Source organism: Nanorana parkeri, unplaced genomic scaffold, assembly GCF_000935625.1.
Source record: "Nanorana parkeri isolate BGI_ZX_2015 unplaced genomic scaffold, ASM93562v1 scaffold131, whole genome shotgun sequence".
Taxonomy (NCBI): domain Eukaryota; kingdom Metazoa; phylum Chordata; class Amphibia; order Anura; family Dicroglossidae; genus Nanorana; species Nanorana parkeri.
Window position 1 is genome coordinate 1633849 of NW_017306399.1, and position 17040 is coordinate 1650888.

At 45.6% G+C, this 17040-nt stretch overlaps 1 protein-coding gene across 1 annotated transcript in view; it reads left to right on the plus strand.

The window, feature by feature from the left end:
- Positions 1–1838: 1838 nt before the first annotated feature.
- Positions 1839–17040, plus strand: part of EFCAB7 (EF-hand calcium binding domain 7) — a 33416-nt gene continuing 18214 nt past the window's right edge. The window contains exons 1-6 of the mRNA XM_018553839.1: positions 1839–1921; positions 2885–3072; positions 7724–7935; positions 12360–12446; positions 14642–14813; positions 15968–16089. Of these exons, the coding sequence (XP_018409341.1) occupies positions 1839–1921; positions 2885–3072; positions 7724–7935; positions 12360–12446; positions 14642–14813; positions 15968–16089 (864 nt within the window). The remainder of the gene's footprint in view (positions 1922–2884; positions 3073–7723; positions 7936–12359; positions 12447–14641; positions 14814–15967; positions 16090–17040) is intronic.

The following is a 17040-nucleotide window of genomic DNA, read 5'->3' on the forward strand; positions in this document are numbered from 1 at the left end:
TAAATATAGTGCAGGTGCATTGGTTTGTGCATTCAGGACCCGTGCATTGTGAATTAACTGCCTTAAGGGCCAACGCATCAGTGCACGCTGTGGATGTGTGGCCAGCTTTAGAGGTTGAAGGATATGCAGATGCCGTCCCGCATGTAGGTGACCAATGCAGTCTAGTCTGAGACTAGCTATACACGGCTAGATTTCTCTCGCTCAACCCGCGGGATGAACAAGACGAGATCAATAAACTTCTCCATTCACGCTGTGTTATCTGCTCTGGTGGCTGTTGTATTCAGGTGGCTGCAGCACCCGGGATCAGTCCATTTTTCACTTTTGTCAAGTTGGGTAGTGCTGATAGGGCCACCCTCAGTTTGAATTTTGGCTGATTCAAGAGGAAAGTGAACCCCTTACATTGGTGGTCAGTGTGGAAGTAACCCCCTATATTGGTGGTCTCTATAGAAGTGACTTCTTACATTGGTGGTCTATATAGAAGTGACCTCTTACATTGGTGGTCTATATAGAAGTGACTTCTTACATTGGTGGTCTATATAGAAGTGACTTCTTACATTGGTGGTCTATATAGAAGTGACCTCTTACATTGGTGGTCTATATAGAAGTGACCTCTAACATTGGTGGTCTATATAGAAGTGACCTCTAACATTGGTGGTCTCTTTGGAAGTGACCTCTTACATTGGTGGTCAGTGTGGAAGTAATCCTCTATGTTGGTGGTCTCTATAGAAGTGACCCCTAACATTGGTGGTCTCTTTGGAAGTAATCCTCTATATTGGTGGTCAGTGTGGAAGTAATCCTCTATATTGGTGGTCTCTATAGAAGTGACCCCTAACATTGGTGGTCTCTATAGAATTACCTCTAAGATTGGTGGTCTCTATAGAAGTGACACCTAATGGTGGTGTCACTGTGCAAGTAATCCCTAACATTAGTGGTCAGTGCGGTAGTGACCCCTTACATTGGTGCGACCCCTTACATTGGTGATCTCTATAGAAGTGACCCTAAAGTTGCTGGTCTATATAGAAGTGACCTCTAACATTGGTGGTCTCTTTAGAAGTGACCTCTTAACTTGATGGTCAGTGTGGAAGTAATCCTCTATATTGGTGGTCTCTATAGAAGTGACCCTAACGTTGCTGGTCTATATAGAAGTGACCCTAACGTTGCTGGTCTATATAGAAGTGAGCCTAACGTTGCTGGTCTATATAGAAGTGACCTCTAACATTGGTGGTCTCTTTAGAAGTGACCTCTTAACTTGATGGTCAGTGTGGAAGTAATCCTCTATATTGGTGGTCTCTATAGAAGTGACCCCTAACATTGGTGGTCTCTATAGAATTACCTCTAAGATTGGTGGTCTCTATAGAAGTGACACCTAATGGTGGTGTCACTGTGCAAGTAATCCCTAACATTAGTGGTCAGTGCGGTAGTGACCCCTTACATTGGTGCGACCCCTTACATTGGTGATCTCTATAAAAGTGACCCTAACGTTGCTGGTCTCTAAAGAGGTGACCCCTTACATTAGTAATGATTGTAGTAGTGACCCCTTACATTGGTGGTCAGTATAGAAGTAACGCCTCAGATTGGTGGTCAGTGGAGATGTGACCCCTTACCTTGGTGGTCACTGTGGTAATGACCCCTTAAATTAGTGATCAGTGTTTTAGTGACCCCTTGAATTTGTGGTCAGTGTGAAAGTGACCCCTTACCTTGGTGGTCAGTTTAGGCAGGAGATTGGTCTGCCATTGTTCTCTTATAAAGGAGCCCCAAGCAACCTCAGGAGGAACCTCAGGGTTCCAGGAAAGCCCGGTGGCGAAAGGCTGCATTAGAAAGCAATGCTATATCATTCGATGGCGCCACTCTCTGCAGCATTCAGGACACCGCTAGAGGATGAGGAGCCACAGCGTCATAGGACGGGGCTGAGGAAGAAGAGGTATGTGGGGGTGCTGGAAACGGGGTGGTGGGTATAGAGAATGGGCCACACAGGACTTGGGCATTACCAATAAGCCTGCTAGGAACTGGTTCCATTATGTGACTGATGCCGGTATTGTTTAGTGGAATTTTTTATTTTTCTAGTTTTTTTTATAAAGTTTATATATAAAAGACACATTTATGAATCCCCTATCACTGATTTTTGGTGTCTTTGTACCTATAACGGTTTAATTGAAGCATTATAACAATTTAAATGATATCCGAGATGTCAACAACTCAATCACAACACTGTGCCACCTTAATTGTCCTCCCAAAATATCCCATCACGTGACTGAAAGTGATACGAAACGCACAATCAAAGGAAACCCTCGGCCATTTCATGAAGCTGATGGGATCAGAAAGCAATTCCCAAGATAAACAGACAACAAACGCCTGCGGCGGAACAAAACACACGGCGGCGCGGATCAAACGGTGCAGATGGTACATCAAAGAGGCAGCATGTGAAAATGTTATTGCTGCAGCATCACAAGACTTTGTGCACCACGGCAGATGAGGCGCAGGAGGCCGGGTGTCACATTAGGGTCATACGGCAGGCTGTGCTTCGCTCACATTGGCTGCTGCGTTGTTGTTTTATATATATGACACATATTATAAAACATATTTGACACATCTGTGAGTTAGATTTTTAGGCAGATACAAATCTGCCGACACAAATTAAGGCATCGTAAGGGGAAGTACTGTGCTTCTTCCTGCCTGCAGGAGACTGAGGAAATGCTTCCTCCTGCCTGCGGCAGACTGATCACTGGGGAGGGGAGACTGAGGAAATGCTTCCTCCTGCCTGCAGCAGACTGATCACTGGGGAGGGGAGACTGAGCAAATGCTTCCTCCTGCCTGCAGCAGACTGGGGGATACAGTCGCATTGCCTGGTCCTGGTTTCCACTAGTAATATTTTTGTCTTTTTCAGGATGGAGAATCTTCATGGAAGTTCCTCGTCACTTACGAGAAGATTGTACTCATCCGATGAGCGGATAGAGAGCCAGAAAGCCCAAAAGGAGGAGGATGAGAATTTCTATGCTGCTTGCCGAGCCGCCTACCTCACCGTCTTCAAGACCAGCCTGGAAAACATCACAGACAAAGATCAGCTGCGTATAGGTATTGGGGTCACCCTTCACCATGCTGGACGGTTAGAGGGACCCTTTCTGCGTGTAGAGCCTCCCTGCAACCAGTTTTACTCGCCTCTCCAGTTCTCCTTATTTAGGTGCCACTGCTAAATTCCCAACACTTCCAGGTATGGGGAAGCATGTGACCTTCTTCCATGATGCACTGCTTAGGTCTACCAACCAATTGCTAGGCCCAAACACTGTCATATGATGAAAGGGGGTATGTGGAAGCATGTGACCTCCTCCCATGATGCACTGCTCAGAGGCGCATTCAGTTCCTTAGCCAAGCGCTGAGTAGCTGTTCTGCAGTACTTCAGTTCGCTGCAGCCGCTTCAACACTTCAGCTGCACCGTGCTAAGCAAAATGGAGGAAGATAATATTTTTGACTAATAAATACTATTTTCCAATGATTATTTGGTGCGCTCGTCCACCAAAGAATTTAATTGTAGGTTCCCACACTGAATTGATTTCCTTCATCGGGGTTCAGGCACCTTTCTCCAGCACTGCAGGGTGTGCCCACAGTTAAAATGGCCGCTGGCGCTCTGACCCCATCTTCACCATCACACTCCGCACTCTGCATGCGCATTCACTTCCGCTGCGAGTGCTGAGCGCTGGCTTGGAGTACAGTGTTCAGTGGCGGTTTGTTAACTCAGCACTCGCAAACGGCTTAGCGACTGAACATGCTTCAGGTCTACCAGCCAATTGCTAGGCCCAAACACTGTGATATGATAAAAAGGCGTCGGGGGGAGCATGTGACCTCCTCCCATGATGCATTGCTCAGGTCTACCAGCCAATTGCTAGGCCTAAACATTGATATATGATGAAAAGGTGTCTGGGGGAGCATGTGACCTCCTCCCATGATGCAGTGCTCAGTTCTACCAGCCAGTTTCTAGGCCCAAACACTGTCATATGATGAAAGGTGGTTATGGGGGAGCATGTGACCTCCTCCCATGATGCAGTGCTCAAGCCTACTGGTCAGTCAATAGGCCCAAACACTGTCATATGATGAAAGGGGGTCTGGGGAGCATGTGACCTCCTTCCATGATGCAGTACTCAGGTCTACCAGCCAATTGCTAGACCCAGTCATTGTCATGTGATAAAAGGGGGTACCTGAAAAGAAAATGTATAAGAACGCTTTGTGATTGTTATTGTTGGCACAAAATGAACATTCACAGATATTCACAGGACCCAAATTGAATTGTTTTCTATATAATATTATTTGTTTTATTACACATACAAGTAACATAGATATGTAGTACTGTATTATTATACATAGGGAATTTAGAAAGTTCTTGCACAGAGGTTTAGTCTGATACAACTTTATTGACACACTGGGAGCTTCTCACAATGTGCATTAGAAGCTGACGCAAGTCAGATAGAGCCCGCCTCATTTCCTGGCTGGAGGATGTCCAGCATTATCTAGCTCTTTCACCCCCAGCCTGACTGTTCCTGGGCCAAATTTATTTCTTGGATTTCAGTTCTTTCACTCATGGAGGCTCAGCATTTACTGAACATTACTCAGCTTTTATCTGACTAGAGGCGGCCATAGACAGCCTGATAACCGCAAGCTATTTCAAACATGATTTGAGGAAACTGAACTGTTCTGGCCTCAAGGGGGAACTATAAAAGGTGCCTTTGGTGCCGCCCCCTTTTTGTGAAAATCGAATGCGGTCTAAAGAGCCGTGACATCATCAGGTCTGATCCAGTCTATTAGACGTGAGGATGCCGAGGGACATAGCACAAGCAGGAGCACGGGGGAGAGGTGAGCGCTGGCTGCTGCAGGACTGAGGATCAGGCGAGTATATCTCTTTTGCTTTCTGACGCCTACACCAAAACGTTAACCCTTGAAGTGCAAAGGGTAGCCCCACTGCACGGGTTAATATTTTAAATAATTTTAGTCCTCTTTAATGGGATGCACCGATACCGGTTTTTCAGTATCGAGTACCGATATTTTGCTTTCGGTACTCACTGATACCCAGAGCCGATATCGGTGATTCTGCTGGCATGGAGCCGGCTTCCAGGGCAATCATGAAGACGGGCGGCAGGTAATGACGTGGGAAGCCGGCTCCATGTTGTTTGGCCGGCTCGATTGTAAGTCTTCCCGGCTTCCCGATTGGCTGGGAAGACGCCTCCATGCTGATTGGCTGGAAAGCCGGCTTCCCAGCCAATTAGCAAAGAGCCGGCTGTTCGGCCAGTTCCATGCTGATTGGCCGGGAAGCCGGCTTCCCAGCCAATCAGCATGGAGCCAGCTTCCCGGCCAATCAAGAAGCCGGGGGGCAGGTCATTACTCTCCATCCAGCTTCCTGATCGCACCTGTAGCTGGCTCCATGTTCCCCTACGGCACTGCCGGTCAGAGGAAATCTTCCTCTGACCAGATGTTCCGGTATCGGGAAAGGTATCGGAGCATTTGGGCGAGTACTCGGCCAAATACTCGGTATCGGCACTGATACCGATACTAGTATTGGTATCAGTGCATCCCTTTAAGTGCGGTTTTGTTTTTTTGTAGCATTACTATTATCTCATTTATTGATTGATTGTTTTTCCTTGTTGATGGAACTGATCTATAACTGAAACTTATCTACATACCTGAGATCAGCACTGATGAAAGATCCCAGCCAGGGACACAGCTCCCCTATCGGTGTGCGATGAGGTCTACTGGAGGCAGCCAGCACGGCGAGAGTTAAACTGCGTCGTTCTGCCGCGTTGACGGAGAGATAAATCCTGATGACATGTTGGATTTTTTTCAGTCGTGATATCCTAATTACGCCATGGCTAGTTTAACAGGCGGTCACATTCAGCAGATGTGCTTAGCCTAATGAAGGCTTTCAACATTATGGCAGAAGATTTTCCCCCCCAGCCGCTAATGGCAGGTTCCTCATAATCCCGCTTCAAAAATAGTAGCGGCGAGAACAAATGTTATCTCCTTTCGGGTTGTTATGTCTTTCATCTCCTTCCACGAACCACTTAAGCAATTGACCAATTATGATTCTGCAAAGCGCCGGTGTCAAGGTCGCCTGGAACAGGCCGTTAGAATACCAAATATTTCCCATCGTTAAATGAAGATTAAATCCCCATCATCTGCAGGGAAATGTATCCCTGGATCCCGGGTCACCGTGGTTAGGAGGACAGGCCATCCGGGCCCGGGTTCTCACGAGACAAAGTGATGGAATGATAACAATTTCCCCGGTATATCATTCGCGGCGTATGCTGTTACAGGACGAGGATCACGTTACCAAATACATTTCAGAAAGATGATTTGAAAGTAAACCTGTTGTGGCAAGGAAGACATGCTGGGAGTTGTAGTATCTTAAAAGGGTGGAAAACTACGAGTACATGGTTAAAGCTGAACTCCGACCTTCCCTTCAGTCTTGTACAGTTGCACCGGCTCCTCTCCTGGACCGAAATAGTTTATAGTTTGTTTTCACTGTGAGCGTCTCGCAATGTGCATTAAAAGCTGAAGAAAGCTGGCTGCAGGAAATCCAGTATCACCTAGCCCTTTTCTTTCCAGCCTGGCCCACCCCTTTCATTCATTGGATTTAGGTTATGTCAGCATCACATGTGGGCATTACCTAGGGCAGTCGGCATGCAAATGCCCACAGACTGACAGCCATCCATTAATACATATTTGCATAACTCCTCCCAAGAGACCTCCACCCGCTTGCATCTGGGAGGATGGCTCTTCAGAGGAGTATTGAGACAGGGTGCTGAGATGTTTTCAAGAAGCTATGTACAACACCCTGCTGACCCTGCATCAGCCATGATCTTCCTGCATGGCATAGAGAAGCACAATGATAACATTAATGGGTCTCAGATAAGGTATGGAAATATTTTGTTTAAAAATGTCATGAGGTTGATGAGGTGGGAAAAGAGGAACCAGGGAAGGCAAAATATAAGCAGCAGTGGCGTCACAAGGGGGGTGCGTGGGGTGCGGCCCACACCCGGGTGTCACCATTGCAGAGGTAACACCAGAATGACTGACAGTGATCTTGGTGTCACCCCCCCTCTAAAAAGTTGGGCACTCGGTCATGGACCGAGAGCCCGACAGTGTCAGAAGAGAGGAGGAGACCCGGCGGCATACGTCATCCAGCCAGGTGAACCTCCCCTCCTCTTTCTGCCGGCGTCCATCACCAAGATGGCCGCCGGCAGGCATCATAAGATTGTTGCGCATGCGCGATGATGTCGTCGCGTGCGATGACGACACTGCAAGGTGTCACCCGGTCTAGAGACCGGGTGACACGCGACCTCAGGGCGCCCCTGATAAGCAGGTTAAGTATAAAATCTAGCGTAAGGTTTAAGGCTAGGTTCAGATGTCGGTGATCCCAGGACCGCACGATTGCACACAGCAGGATGTAACCTCATTGAAATCAATGGGGCCACGTGGCAATCGCTAAAAAAGGTACATGCAACGTGCGTTTTTTTGAGCCGCGATTGCACGGGCGGTATCTCGGTGGGAAACCACGAGATCTGCCCGATGCGACTGGGGTGCCATTACAAAATAATGGTGGTGGTGGGAGATTCCGTGACCGTGCAGGTTCGTGCACAATTGGCGCGCAGTCACGGATCGCCATAATGTGAACCTAGCCTTACTGAACAGGTTTCCTGCACCTTGCACATCTAACCATTTCTTCTCTCCCTCTGTACAGTTCTCCAACAGGCCGGAGGTAATCCATCAAAGAAGACTCTCAACAAGTACTGGACTGCAAAGACCAAAGAATTAAACTTCGATGATTTCTGTGCCATCGCAAAAAGAGAGAAGCCCGCCGCAAAGGCCGATCTTATTAAAGCTTTCCGAAAACTGGATCCCGGGAACAAAGGATATGTTCTACACGACGACCTTCATAAAGTCCTGACCACAGTATGTACTGCAGTTCCTCCAAATGTTCCATTCTTAAAGCTGGCCTATAGCTGAATGTTAAGATAACTGTATGGCACCAGTCTTGCTGAGGTAAAAAAAAGGCTGAGAATAGACTGAGGTACCTACCAGATGTTGCTGGGGATTGCTACAATAGCCAGTCACATGACCAGATGGTGAACTAAATCTGGTCATGTGATCAAAAAAGTACTATATTAAAATGAGAAGTATAGTACATATTTTATTTCTCGTTGTTATGGTCAGGACAATGTTTTTGAGAATATTTTTCTATAAAGTGAAGTATTCTATATGGGAAATTGGTTTGCAAACACCTGGCCATCACATCTATATGAGCTTGTTGGATACCTCATCAAATGGAGTCGGCCCCACACTGCATCTCAAACAGCCTCCACGCTTCTGGGAAGGCTTTTCACAAGATTTTGAGGTGTGTCTGGGAGAATTTATGTCCTTTCAACCAAAAGAGTATTTGTGAGGTTGGGTACTGATGTTGTTTGAGTACACCTGGCTCATAATTGGTGTTCATATTCAACGCAAAGGTGTTCAGTAGGGTTCAGGTCAGGGATTGATGTTGGATGAGAAGACCTGGCTCACTGTTGGTGTTTCTATTCATCCCAAAGGTTTTCAGTAGGGTTGAGGTCAGGGCTCTGTGCCGGACACTCTAGTTCCTCCACAGCAAACTCATCGAACCGTGCCTTTATGGCTGGCTTTGTACACGGGGGCACAGCCATGCTGGAATAGAAGAAGGTCTTCACCAAACTGTTCCTACAAGGTTGGAAGAGCGCAAACTCACTTTTGACCTAAACTCAATGGCTTTTGGCCTGATTGATGGGATCGCGTGTTGTGCTCACGCGATCCCATAGCGATTAGAGAGCCCCATGTATTAATTTTTTTTGTTAAAACTAAAGATTATATTGTCTTTATTTAGTTTAGTAAAAGATAAGCTCTGTTGGACGTTCAAAGAGACTATGAGACTATGAGAGCCTCCATCTTGGAGCACATGGGGTAGAAGGTTAAATTGGGTGCAGGTTTGTCAGGAGGAAGCCCAACCTCCCTTAAAGGCACAGGGACGCATAAGGGATCCCGCACCATGCGTCACTGCATCAAATCAGTCAAGCAAAACAAATGGCAAACACACTCATCAATTCGTTGATCTCAGCAGCCGTTGTGATGTATGGGGTCCCTTGTGCGTCCTGACAAACCTGCACCCAATTTAATCTTCTGCCCCATGTGCTCCAAGATGGAGACTCTCCTAGTTTAGAGTTAGGACTGCACTATATGGAGGTGCCTTGGTGTGGCTGTGCGGCTTTCACATTTTCTGCAGAAGACGTGTATCCAAACCTCTGTTTTTAACCTTAGTGGTTAGACAGGTTTTTTTTGCATGTTGGCTGGCGAGTGTGCCGGGAAACTTTTTGCAGTTATAGCCTTCTGACTTCTACCACATTGCTGCACACTGCTCTGCTGTCCACATTTGTTAGTGGTTGGGACAGACTGGGAGCCTGAGACTCCCGGACCGTTCCACTACAGCCAGTGGTGATGTGATTATAACGCCGGTGGAAAAAATAGAACAGCAGGGATGTGACATGACTGGTGGCCTGGGGAAGGAGCGGGCATAGCGGCCACTGGTCATGCAAGCAGGAAATGCGGGACACAATGCCCTTATTATGCAGGATACAAGGAGCTCATTTGCAGTGGCATTAGGATTAGAATCACAATAAATTACATATTTGCTAAAGGTAAAACATTTATTTTTGTAATGATTTAAAATTTGTGCCTGGAGTTCAGCTTTAACTAAAAATTATTATTAAAATCGAGATTCTGGAAAGGACTCGACCTTGTATTCTATGTATTTTTTATGACCAAGAATTTTTAGCATAACATTGATCTGATAATTTGAAAGACTGTCACTTCACGAAAAGGATGTCCTGGAACAGGAAATGGTGCGGAGAAGGGAAAGGAAATTAATCAGGGACACAGAGGACCTCGGCTATGGGGATTGACTAATTGAATGTATACACCCTGAGGAAGAGGACATTAAGGAGGTGTGGGTTATGATCACCTTCTATAAATATATAAATTACATATACAGAAGAAAAGAGTTTGAAGAATACCTGTGCTTTTGTGTCGTTATCCTTTGCATTGCACCCCTTCAAATTCTTATACTCACCTGTCCACGCTCCTGTCAGAACTGCAGTGCATAGCCTAATGGGAGCCGCACAGCCCCCTTTTCTTATGCTTGTTTGCAGTAAAATCCAGTTCAAGGCTACAGAGAGTCCATCTATTTGAGGTTTGGCAGTGGACAGACTCTCCATTAGGAATCAGTGGGATTTTTCTGCAGGAGCAAAGAAGATGTAAAGAAGAGTTTGCAGTGGCTTGACCAGATGGTAGACTAAGCAGCGCTATTTGGTCATGCGGTCAAAAAATGTAATAGAAAATATGTCCTATACATTTCCTTGTTCTCTTTATAATAATCAGGACAAATCTAATGTTTAAAAAAAATATTTTCTAAAGGGAAGTACACAACACAGTAATACCTCGGTACACGAACGCTTCTGTTCGCAAACAATTTGGTCTGCGAACAGGAAGTTCGGCAAAATTTTGCTTCCGTTCACGAACTTCAAATCGGGTGATCAACATGACCGCGGCCATCTTCCCCGCTCTGGCACGTGGTCGTGGCTTCCTCTAGCCACGTAGCTTCACAGTTGCTGTGAAGCTTTTTTGTGTGCTTTTTAGCACATACAGTACTGTGCAGTATTATTCAATCTAGCATGGCTGCAAAGAAAGTGCAGAGCAAGCATGGTGGTGAAAAGAAAGTGCGGAGCGGTAATGAAAGTGACAAGAATGTGCAGAGTGGTAATGAATTTACATATGGTTCAGAACGTATTAACCTCATTTACATTCAACCTTATGGGGAAATTTGATTCGGTATGCGACCAATTAGTTTCGCAACCAGAACCGAGGTACCACTGTATGTCCAAAGGTTTGTGGACACCTGACCATTGCACGACTTTGAACTTGATGGACATTCATAACAGCCTCCACTCTTCAGGGAAGTCTTTCCACAAGATTTTATAGTGTGTCTGTGGGAATTTGTGTCCATTCAACCCAACAAAATCTGGTTTTGCTATGAGCATTTCAGTTCATCACAAAGTAGGGTTGAGGTCAGGGCTCTGTGCAGGACACACGAGTTCCTCCACACCAAACTCATGAAACCGTGCCTTTATGGAGCCAGCACAGTAATGCTGGAACAGAAAAGGAGAGCGCTGTGAGCGGCTGGCGTCTCTCCTCCCTGCACCGCTCGCTCAGCCTCCTGTGACAGCTGCCAGGATGGAGAGCGAGGTACAAACACCCAGTGATCGTTGAGTGTTTGTACATAATTGAGGACAGAGTATGGTTACTATAGCCTCAATTATGAATGAATGGGAAGTGATCTACATCACCTCCTGTCCTTTCATGATTGTAGTTATAGTAAACATACTCTGTCCTCATGTTATGAATGGAAAGGAACACTCAGTATAGAGGATTCCTGTTCATTTATAACTGGGGATACAGAAAAAGAGATTGAGGACTCTGTGTTCTCAATCATTTTTTCTATTTTGCAAAGGAAATATCAGGTGTCTGTTTAGACCCCTAATATTTCCCCAAAGCCCCTAAAAGTTAAGTAAAGTAAAAAATAAAAATATTTAATAAAAAAATGAATAAATAAAATATTTGAAAAAATTTGAAAAAGTTAAAATAAAAAACATTTTCAGTTTCGGTTTTGGCCTGACATTTTTTTTTATTTCGGTTTCGTTTCGGTTTTGAAATTTTTATTTTGGTGCACCTCTACTTTTGGCCATATAGGTAGGTGTGATGGTCAACGGTACACAAACAATTGGCTATATAGTTTTCGTTGGCCAAGGTTATCCACAGGTATACAAAGATGCATTGGTTTCTCTTTTTACAGCACTGTGACTGAGGTTCTATCAGCAATCTGTTTGTGGAAGTTACATCAATAACATATTTCAGTAGCTGGAGAACAGAAGCAGTTACAGATCTGCAAAGAAGTTTGCCATAATCTTTGCATTACGTACAATCAGCCTTGACCCCCAAACATAGGTAGAGAAGGCAGTGGGAGGTTATGCAGAAGCGGCCATCCTTTATTCATTCCTCTTATTCATTATAGATGGCATCTCTCAGAATTATTTTGCAGTTTGTTGATTTGTGTGCGTCCCTAATACCACGAGCGTCGCTGTTTATCACACACCAGTCACGATGTGTATGTATATATCTTTGCATCTATGGGCAAGCATTGTCACTTCAATTTTCCATGATTAAATATTTATATGAGCTGCCGGTTCTGTGGAGATGAATGAACTTTGAAATTTCTTATTTATCGAAATGTAAAGCGGATCATTTGTTGTTCGCAGAAAGGGGAGAAGATGTCGCCGGAAGAGTTGAACGCGGTCCTTCGTTTAGCTGATGTGAACAGCGGCGGCAAGCTTGACTACAATAAGGTAAGTAAGGTAGACGTTTCGCTTTTACAGGAGTGTAGCTGGACGGTTTGCATGTATTTGTGTTTTGCTTTTGGGCTGTGTCCGTTCACCGCATGTGAATGAACCTCATTTGCTGCTTATGTCCCTCTTGACTATAAGTCAGATTCATTCCAAATTCTTCCACAACAGAGGGTTAGTTGGTAGTTTGGGCGGGGACATCAGAAGCTGACGTTACTATACCACGCATGGGTATAGAGACCCTGTTACCTCACTGGTTCGTGCTAAAGTGAAAGTGACCACCCCAATCCACTTATATTCACCTTCATATTGCTTCCCTGCTCCTCATTCATCTAGGGCTGCCATTGCAGAATACTAGGAGCGGGTAAATTGGAGCATGAGAACTCATCCTACAATACAGTGCCCGGACCTAGTAGCCAAACAATAGGCCCCAGTCACACGATAGAGGGGCGTTGTTACCACTGCTTCTAAGCATCAACATTGGAGATTATGTAGCTGCTGCTAATGAGGATGCAGTAATGGGGGAACACTGTGAAAGTAAGTATAAGATGGTTGGGGCGGAGGGGGTTACCAGACCCTGTCGCTTTGCTCTATATGGGCAAGGTGAGAGGGTCTCTTTAATGGAAACTTTTTTTAAATTGGAATGGCACCAGGGGGGGTTGAATGACAGGGATAAATACTAATAACTCTGTGGGGGGGGCTTACCCCCAGTATCTGTGTCTCCACCTTCTCCCACAAGGCACCCGGATTCCCCAGTTACTTTTTTATTTTACAGAATAACTGGAAGAGGTGCAACACTTTCATTTTGCTTTGTAATGACTGTGGCAGTTAGGGGTAACTGGGCGTTTTGCTATTTTGCCAATGAAGTCCTTCAGACATATACACAATCAAAATGTGATTTAGCTTAACATAAACAATACAGAACTGAAGTATCAGTTTTTTTTAACCTTAAAGCCAAACTTTAAGGACGGGGACATTTTACTTTTGACACCAGGACAAGAAATAAGGGAGTTGCTTGTCATTGGGACAATAAGACTCGAACAGTAATAATACTTTGATGGGTTTTTGAACCATTTCCTAGTTTGCAAAAAAAAAAAAAGTATTTTGTTGCAGACTGGAGAGTTCTTTTTTTCCTTTCTGTCTTGAAGTGAGGGAAAATTCCCCCACTGGGGACACAAACCTAAAAGCGGACCTTGCACCTCAACAGCAAAGTCTGCCTAATCAAGGTACCCCCTTCCCCGTGTGTGGAGGGGGGAGTTAGATAATATGCTTACCTTTCCCCAGCTGCCTTCCACGGCACCTTGGTGAGTGTGACGACATCATCCTTCCCGTTAGATCTTGGAGAATGTTGATCTTTTGGGCTACTCAGCATTACCAGGGATCTTGTCTGCAGGAGGATGAGGTCACCCCCCCAACACTATGAAAGTTGGGGATAGTTGAGTATGTTATCTATCTCACAGGCTCATTTTTCCAGTTCTATCTGTGAACTACAGAGTACCCCCCCTCCAGGCTGCTCTTACTCTATAGACACAGTAAGGTGAGTGAGCTTTGTCACTCTAGGACAGAAAATGTTTTACTGGCAGGATCACCAGGTGAAAATAAATGATAGAAACCTGGAAAAAACAAATGCAGCCACCACATCTAAGTACTGCTAAGCGGCAATATATTACATTTTTGTTCTTGGGTTCAGAAACACTAAACCCAACCTATGAGAGATTTTCCACCTTCCGCTCTCTGTCCAAAACCTAATTCAGAACCTTCAATAATTGACCTGTGGAGAGACACTTGCACTGCATTATGGGATGCAAACTGTTCTGTGCGCACGCAATGACTGAGTGATCCTCAAACACACAAAGCAATTATTGTAATAGGATAGAAGCTTATACTGCCATCTGCTTTCACACACCTATACAAGTGTAAGGTTGTCTAACCAACACCATGAACGGGCCTTCCTACACATTATACGATTCCTTTTCGCCATTCCCTCCTGGTCCGGTGTTCTACCTATTCTTTTACTAAAAGCCCAGATGGAGAGGAAGTAGTAAACCCCCAAAAAGCGTTGGATACTCCTGTCGCCCTCACTTTGGCAAATAAAAAACAACTTAACCTATTAAACCTAGCTGACGCTCTCCCTTATGGGCCATCCTGACTTTCCATAGCCGTCTGTAGACTTTACTGGGTTTGTTTACTCTCTCCAGTTCTGCAACGTGTTCTTCAATACCTGCGATCAATGTGCCAAGATGGCTGCTGAGAGAATGAACGCAAACAGCCGGGCCAGACGTCAGCAATTTGGCAGCCAGCTTGAGACCTCTCCGGAACGCTCAGCCTCTCCTCGGACACCCCGTGATGGAGACACAACACCAAGGAAAGGTGAGAAGATAGGCAACCCATAAAAGTGCTGATATCCTACATTGCATTATGGAACTATGGAACTTTTTTTGCTGACTCAGATAATGGTTACACTCAACAAACATTCCGTTTTCCCCACACGTTGCTGGCTGTTAGGTGAGATGTAGCTTTTTTTTTAGGTTTAAATAGCATTCAGTGGATTTTCTCTTCATATTAAAGGCAAACAATAATGTTTAGGAATCATTTTATGGCAAATTGTTTTTTAAAGATGTTATGTCTTTAAACTGATATTGTCTTTGTACACTATTTATATCAAATGTTTATTTTACAAATACACATTTAGGCCTCATTCACACAGCTAAGTGTCGGCCCGTACAGATCTGTGCGGTGTGAGCGGCCGTACCGGGCCGTTCCCGGGAAGGACGGGTGCTGCGTGTGAGTGTCAGGTGCTGCTCACCCTAACTGCACATCCATGCAGGTGCAGGTGTCCGCGCTCGTACACACACAGGATGGATCCTGTGTGCGTCCGAGCACGGACACCCGCACGTGCACGGATGTGCAGTTCGGGTGAGCGTACGGCCACATACTCCCATAGAGATGAACAGGCTGCTGCGTACAATTACACGCAGCACCTGTCCTTTTTGGGTACGGCCGTGCATGCCGCACGGATCTGTACGGGCCGACACTTAGCTATGTGAATGAGGCCTTATTGTCTCTTTATTGAGTCTTTTTTTTTTTAAATCTGCGAGAGCACAACAGTTATTTGCTTTCGATCTGTCCCTCTCTAACTGAATCTCCATACTTGTTACTACAAGCGCCGGTGAGCCAAATCATAAGCGCCCAGTAACACCCATAGCATTGATTGACAGTTGTCACCCAGTAGTGTTTGGCCTGACACCCATTCGCTTTCTTCACTGGCATCCTTGAGCAACATCAGAGCATGGCATGCAGGGAAATGTAGTTCAATGGTGACGCCGCGTGGCCTAATGTGGGGACTAAAAGTGCTGTTCAAACCCACCCACATTGGACAGGAAAGGAATATTACATCACATAAGTGCTACTTACTGTGCAGTCTTTGGTATTTAGACAATATTTTGGGGATAGCAAAGTAGTGGGGAGGTGTGCGGGGAGGGTAGACTGTGGCTTGTGTCAATATGTATTTTTATTTTTTTTAGTTGAAAGCAAGTCTTCACGACCCTCATCCGCTCGGAACTACAAAGCCACAATGTGTACTATCCTCAACATGGGACCACCAAGTGCCAGGATCTCGAAATTAGTGGAACCGAATAACCTACAGGTAATTTTCCTACCTTTAATGTAACTTCAGGAGAACACCGCAGCGATCAGCTTAAAGTGTATGTAAACACTAACAAGGAACTTTTCTTATTTTACCCTTTTGGTCTGTTCAAGTCTTAAGGTCCTATTTAAACTGTCACACATCGGCTCTAAACACATACCGCCGCTCCCTCACTTTCCGATCATCTCCCTGCAGAGAGTGCTGACTGTCAGTCACCGCTTCCCGCAGGGATTCCCCCCTCCCCTTTCCGACCCTCCAGTGCTGAGTGGAGGAACCGACAGCGGAGGGGGCGGGCACAGCTGGCTCTGCCTCTAGATAGGCAGATCCCGCTGTCAATCAGCCAGCTGGGTGCATCTCGACAGTGTTGTCTGGATCCGTCCCAGCTGCGGCGCTCTCACTATATAGCGGGCAATAGCCCGCTTTATACTGAGCTTTGGGTCATGGGAGGTTAGTATATGTCCTCCCGTGACCCTAAAGAGAACTCTGGGATAAAAAAGACTACCCCATAGTTTTCCCCAGTCATCTTCCAGGACAGCCATCGAGATATAGGCTCCGCCTGCCTGCAACAGGAAACACATCAACCACATTAAATAAATAGACTCCTCCTTCCATCCCAAGTCAGTTTTTTTGTGTTTCCGCCGGCTACACAGGGACATCGATTTGGCTCTGCCTCTAGATAGGCAGATCCCGCTGTCAATCAGCCAGCTGGGTGCATCTCGACAGTGTTGTCTGGATATGGAGGATATGGGGGCTTTGAAAGACCCTATGGACAGGAAAGCATGAAATGTTACTTGTGACATTTCAGTTCAATTCTAAAAAAAAAGTAACAGTGCAAAGTGCCGGGATTGACACATCAGCACTGTGCAATGTAGCGCATCGGCTGTTGTCAATGGGCCCTAAAACGTTTCTCAATGAAAAGCAGCATACTGTTTACTTTTTTCCACCCCCCCA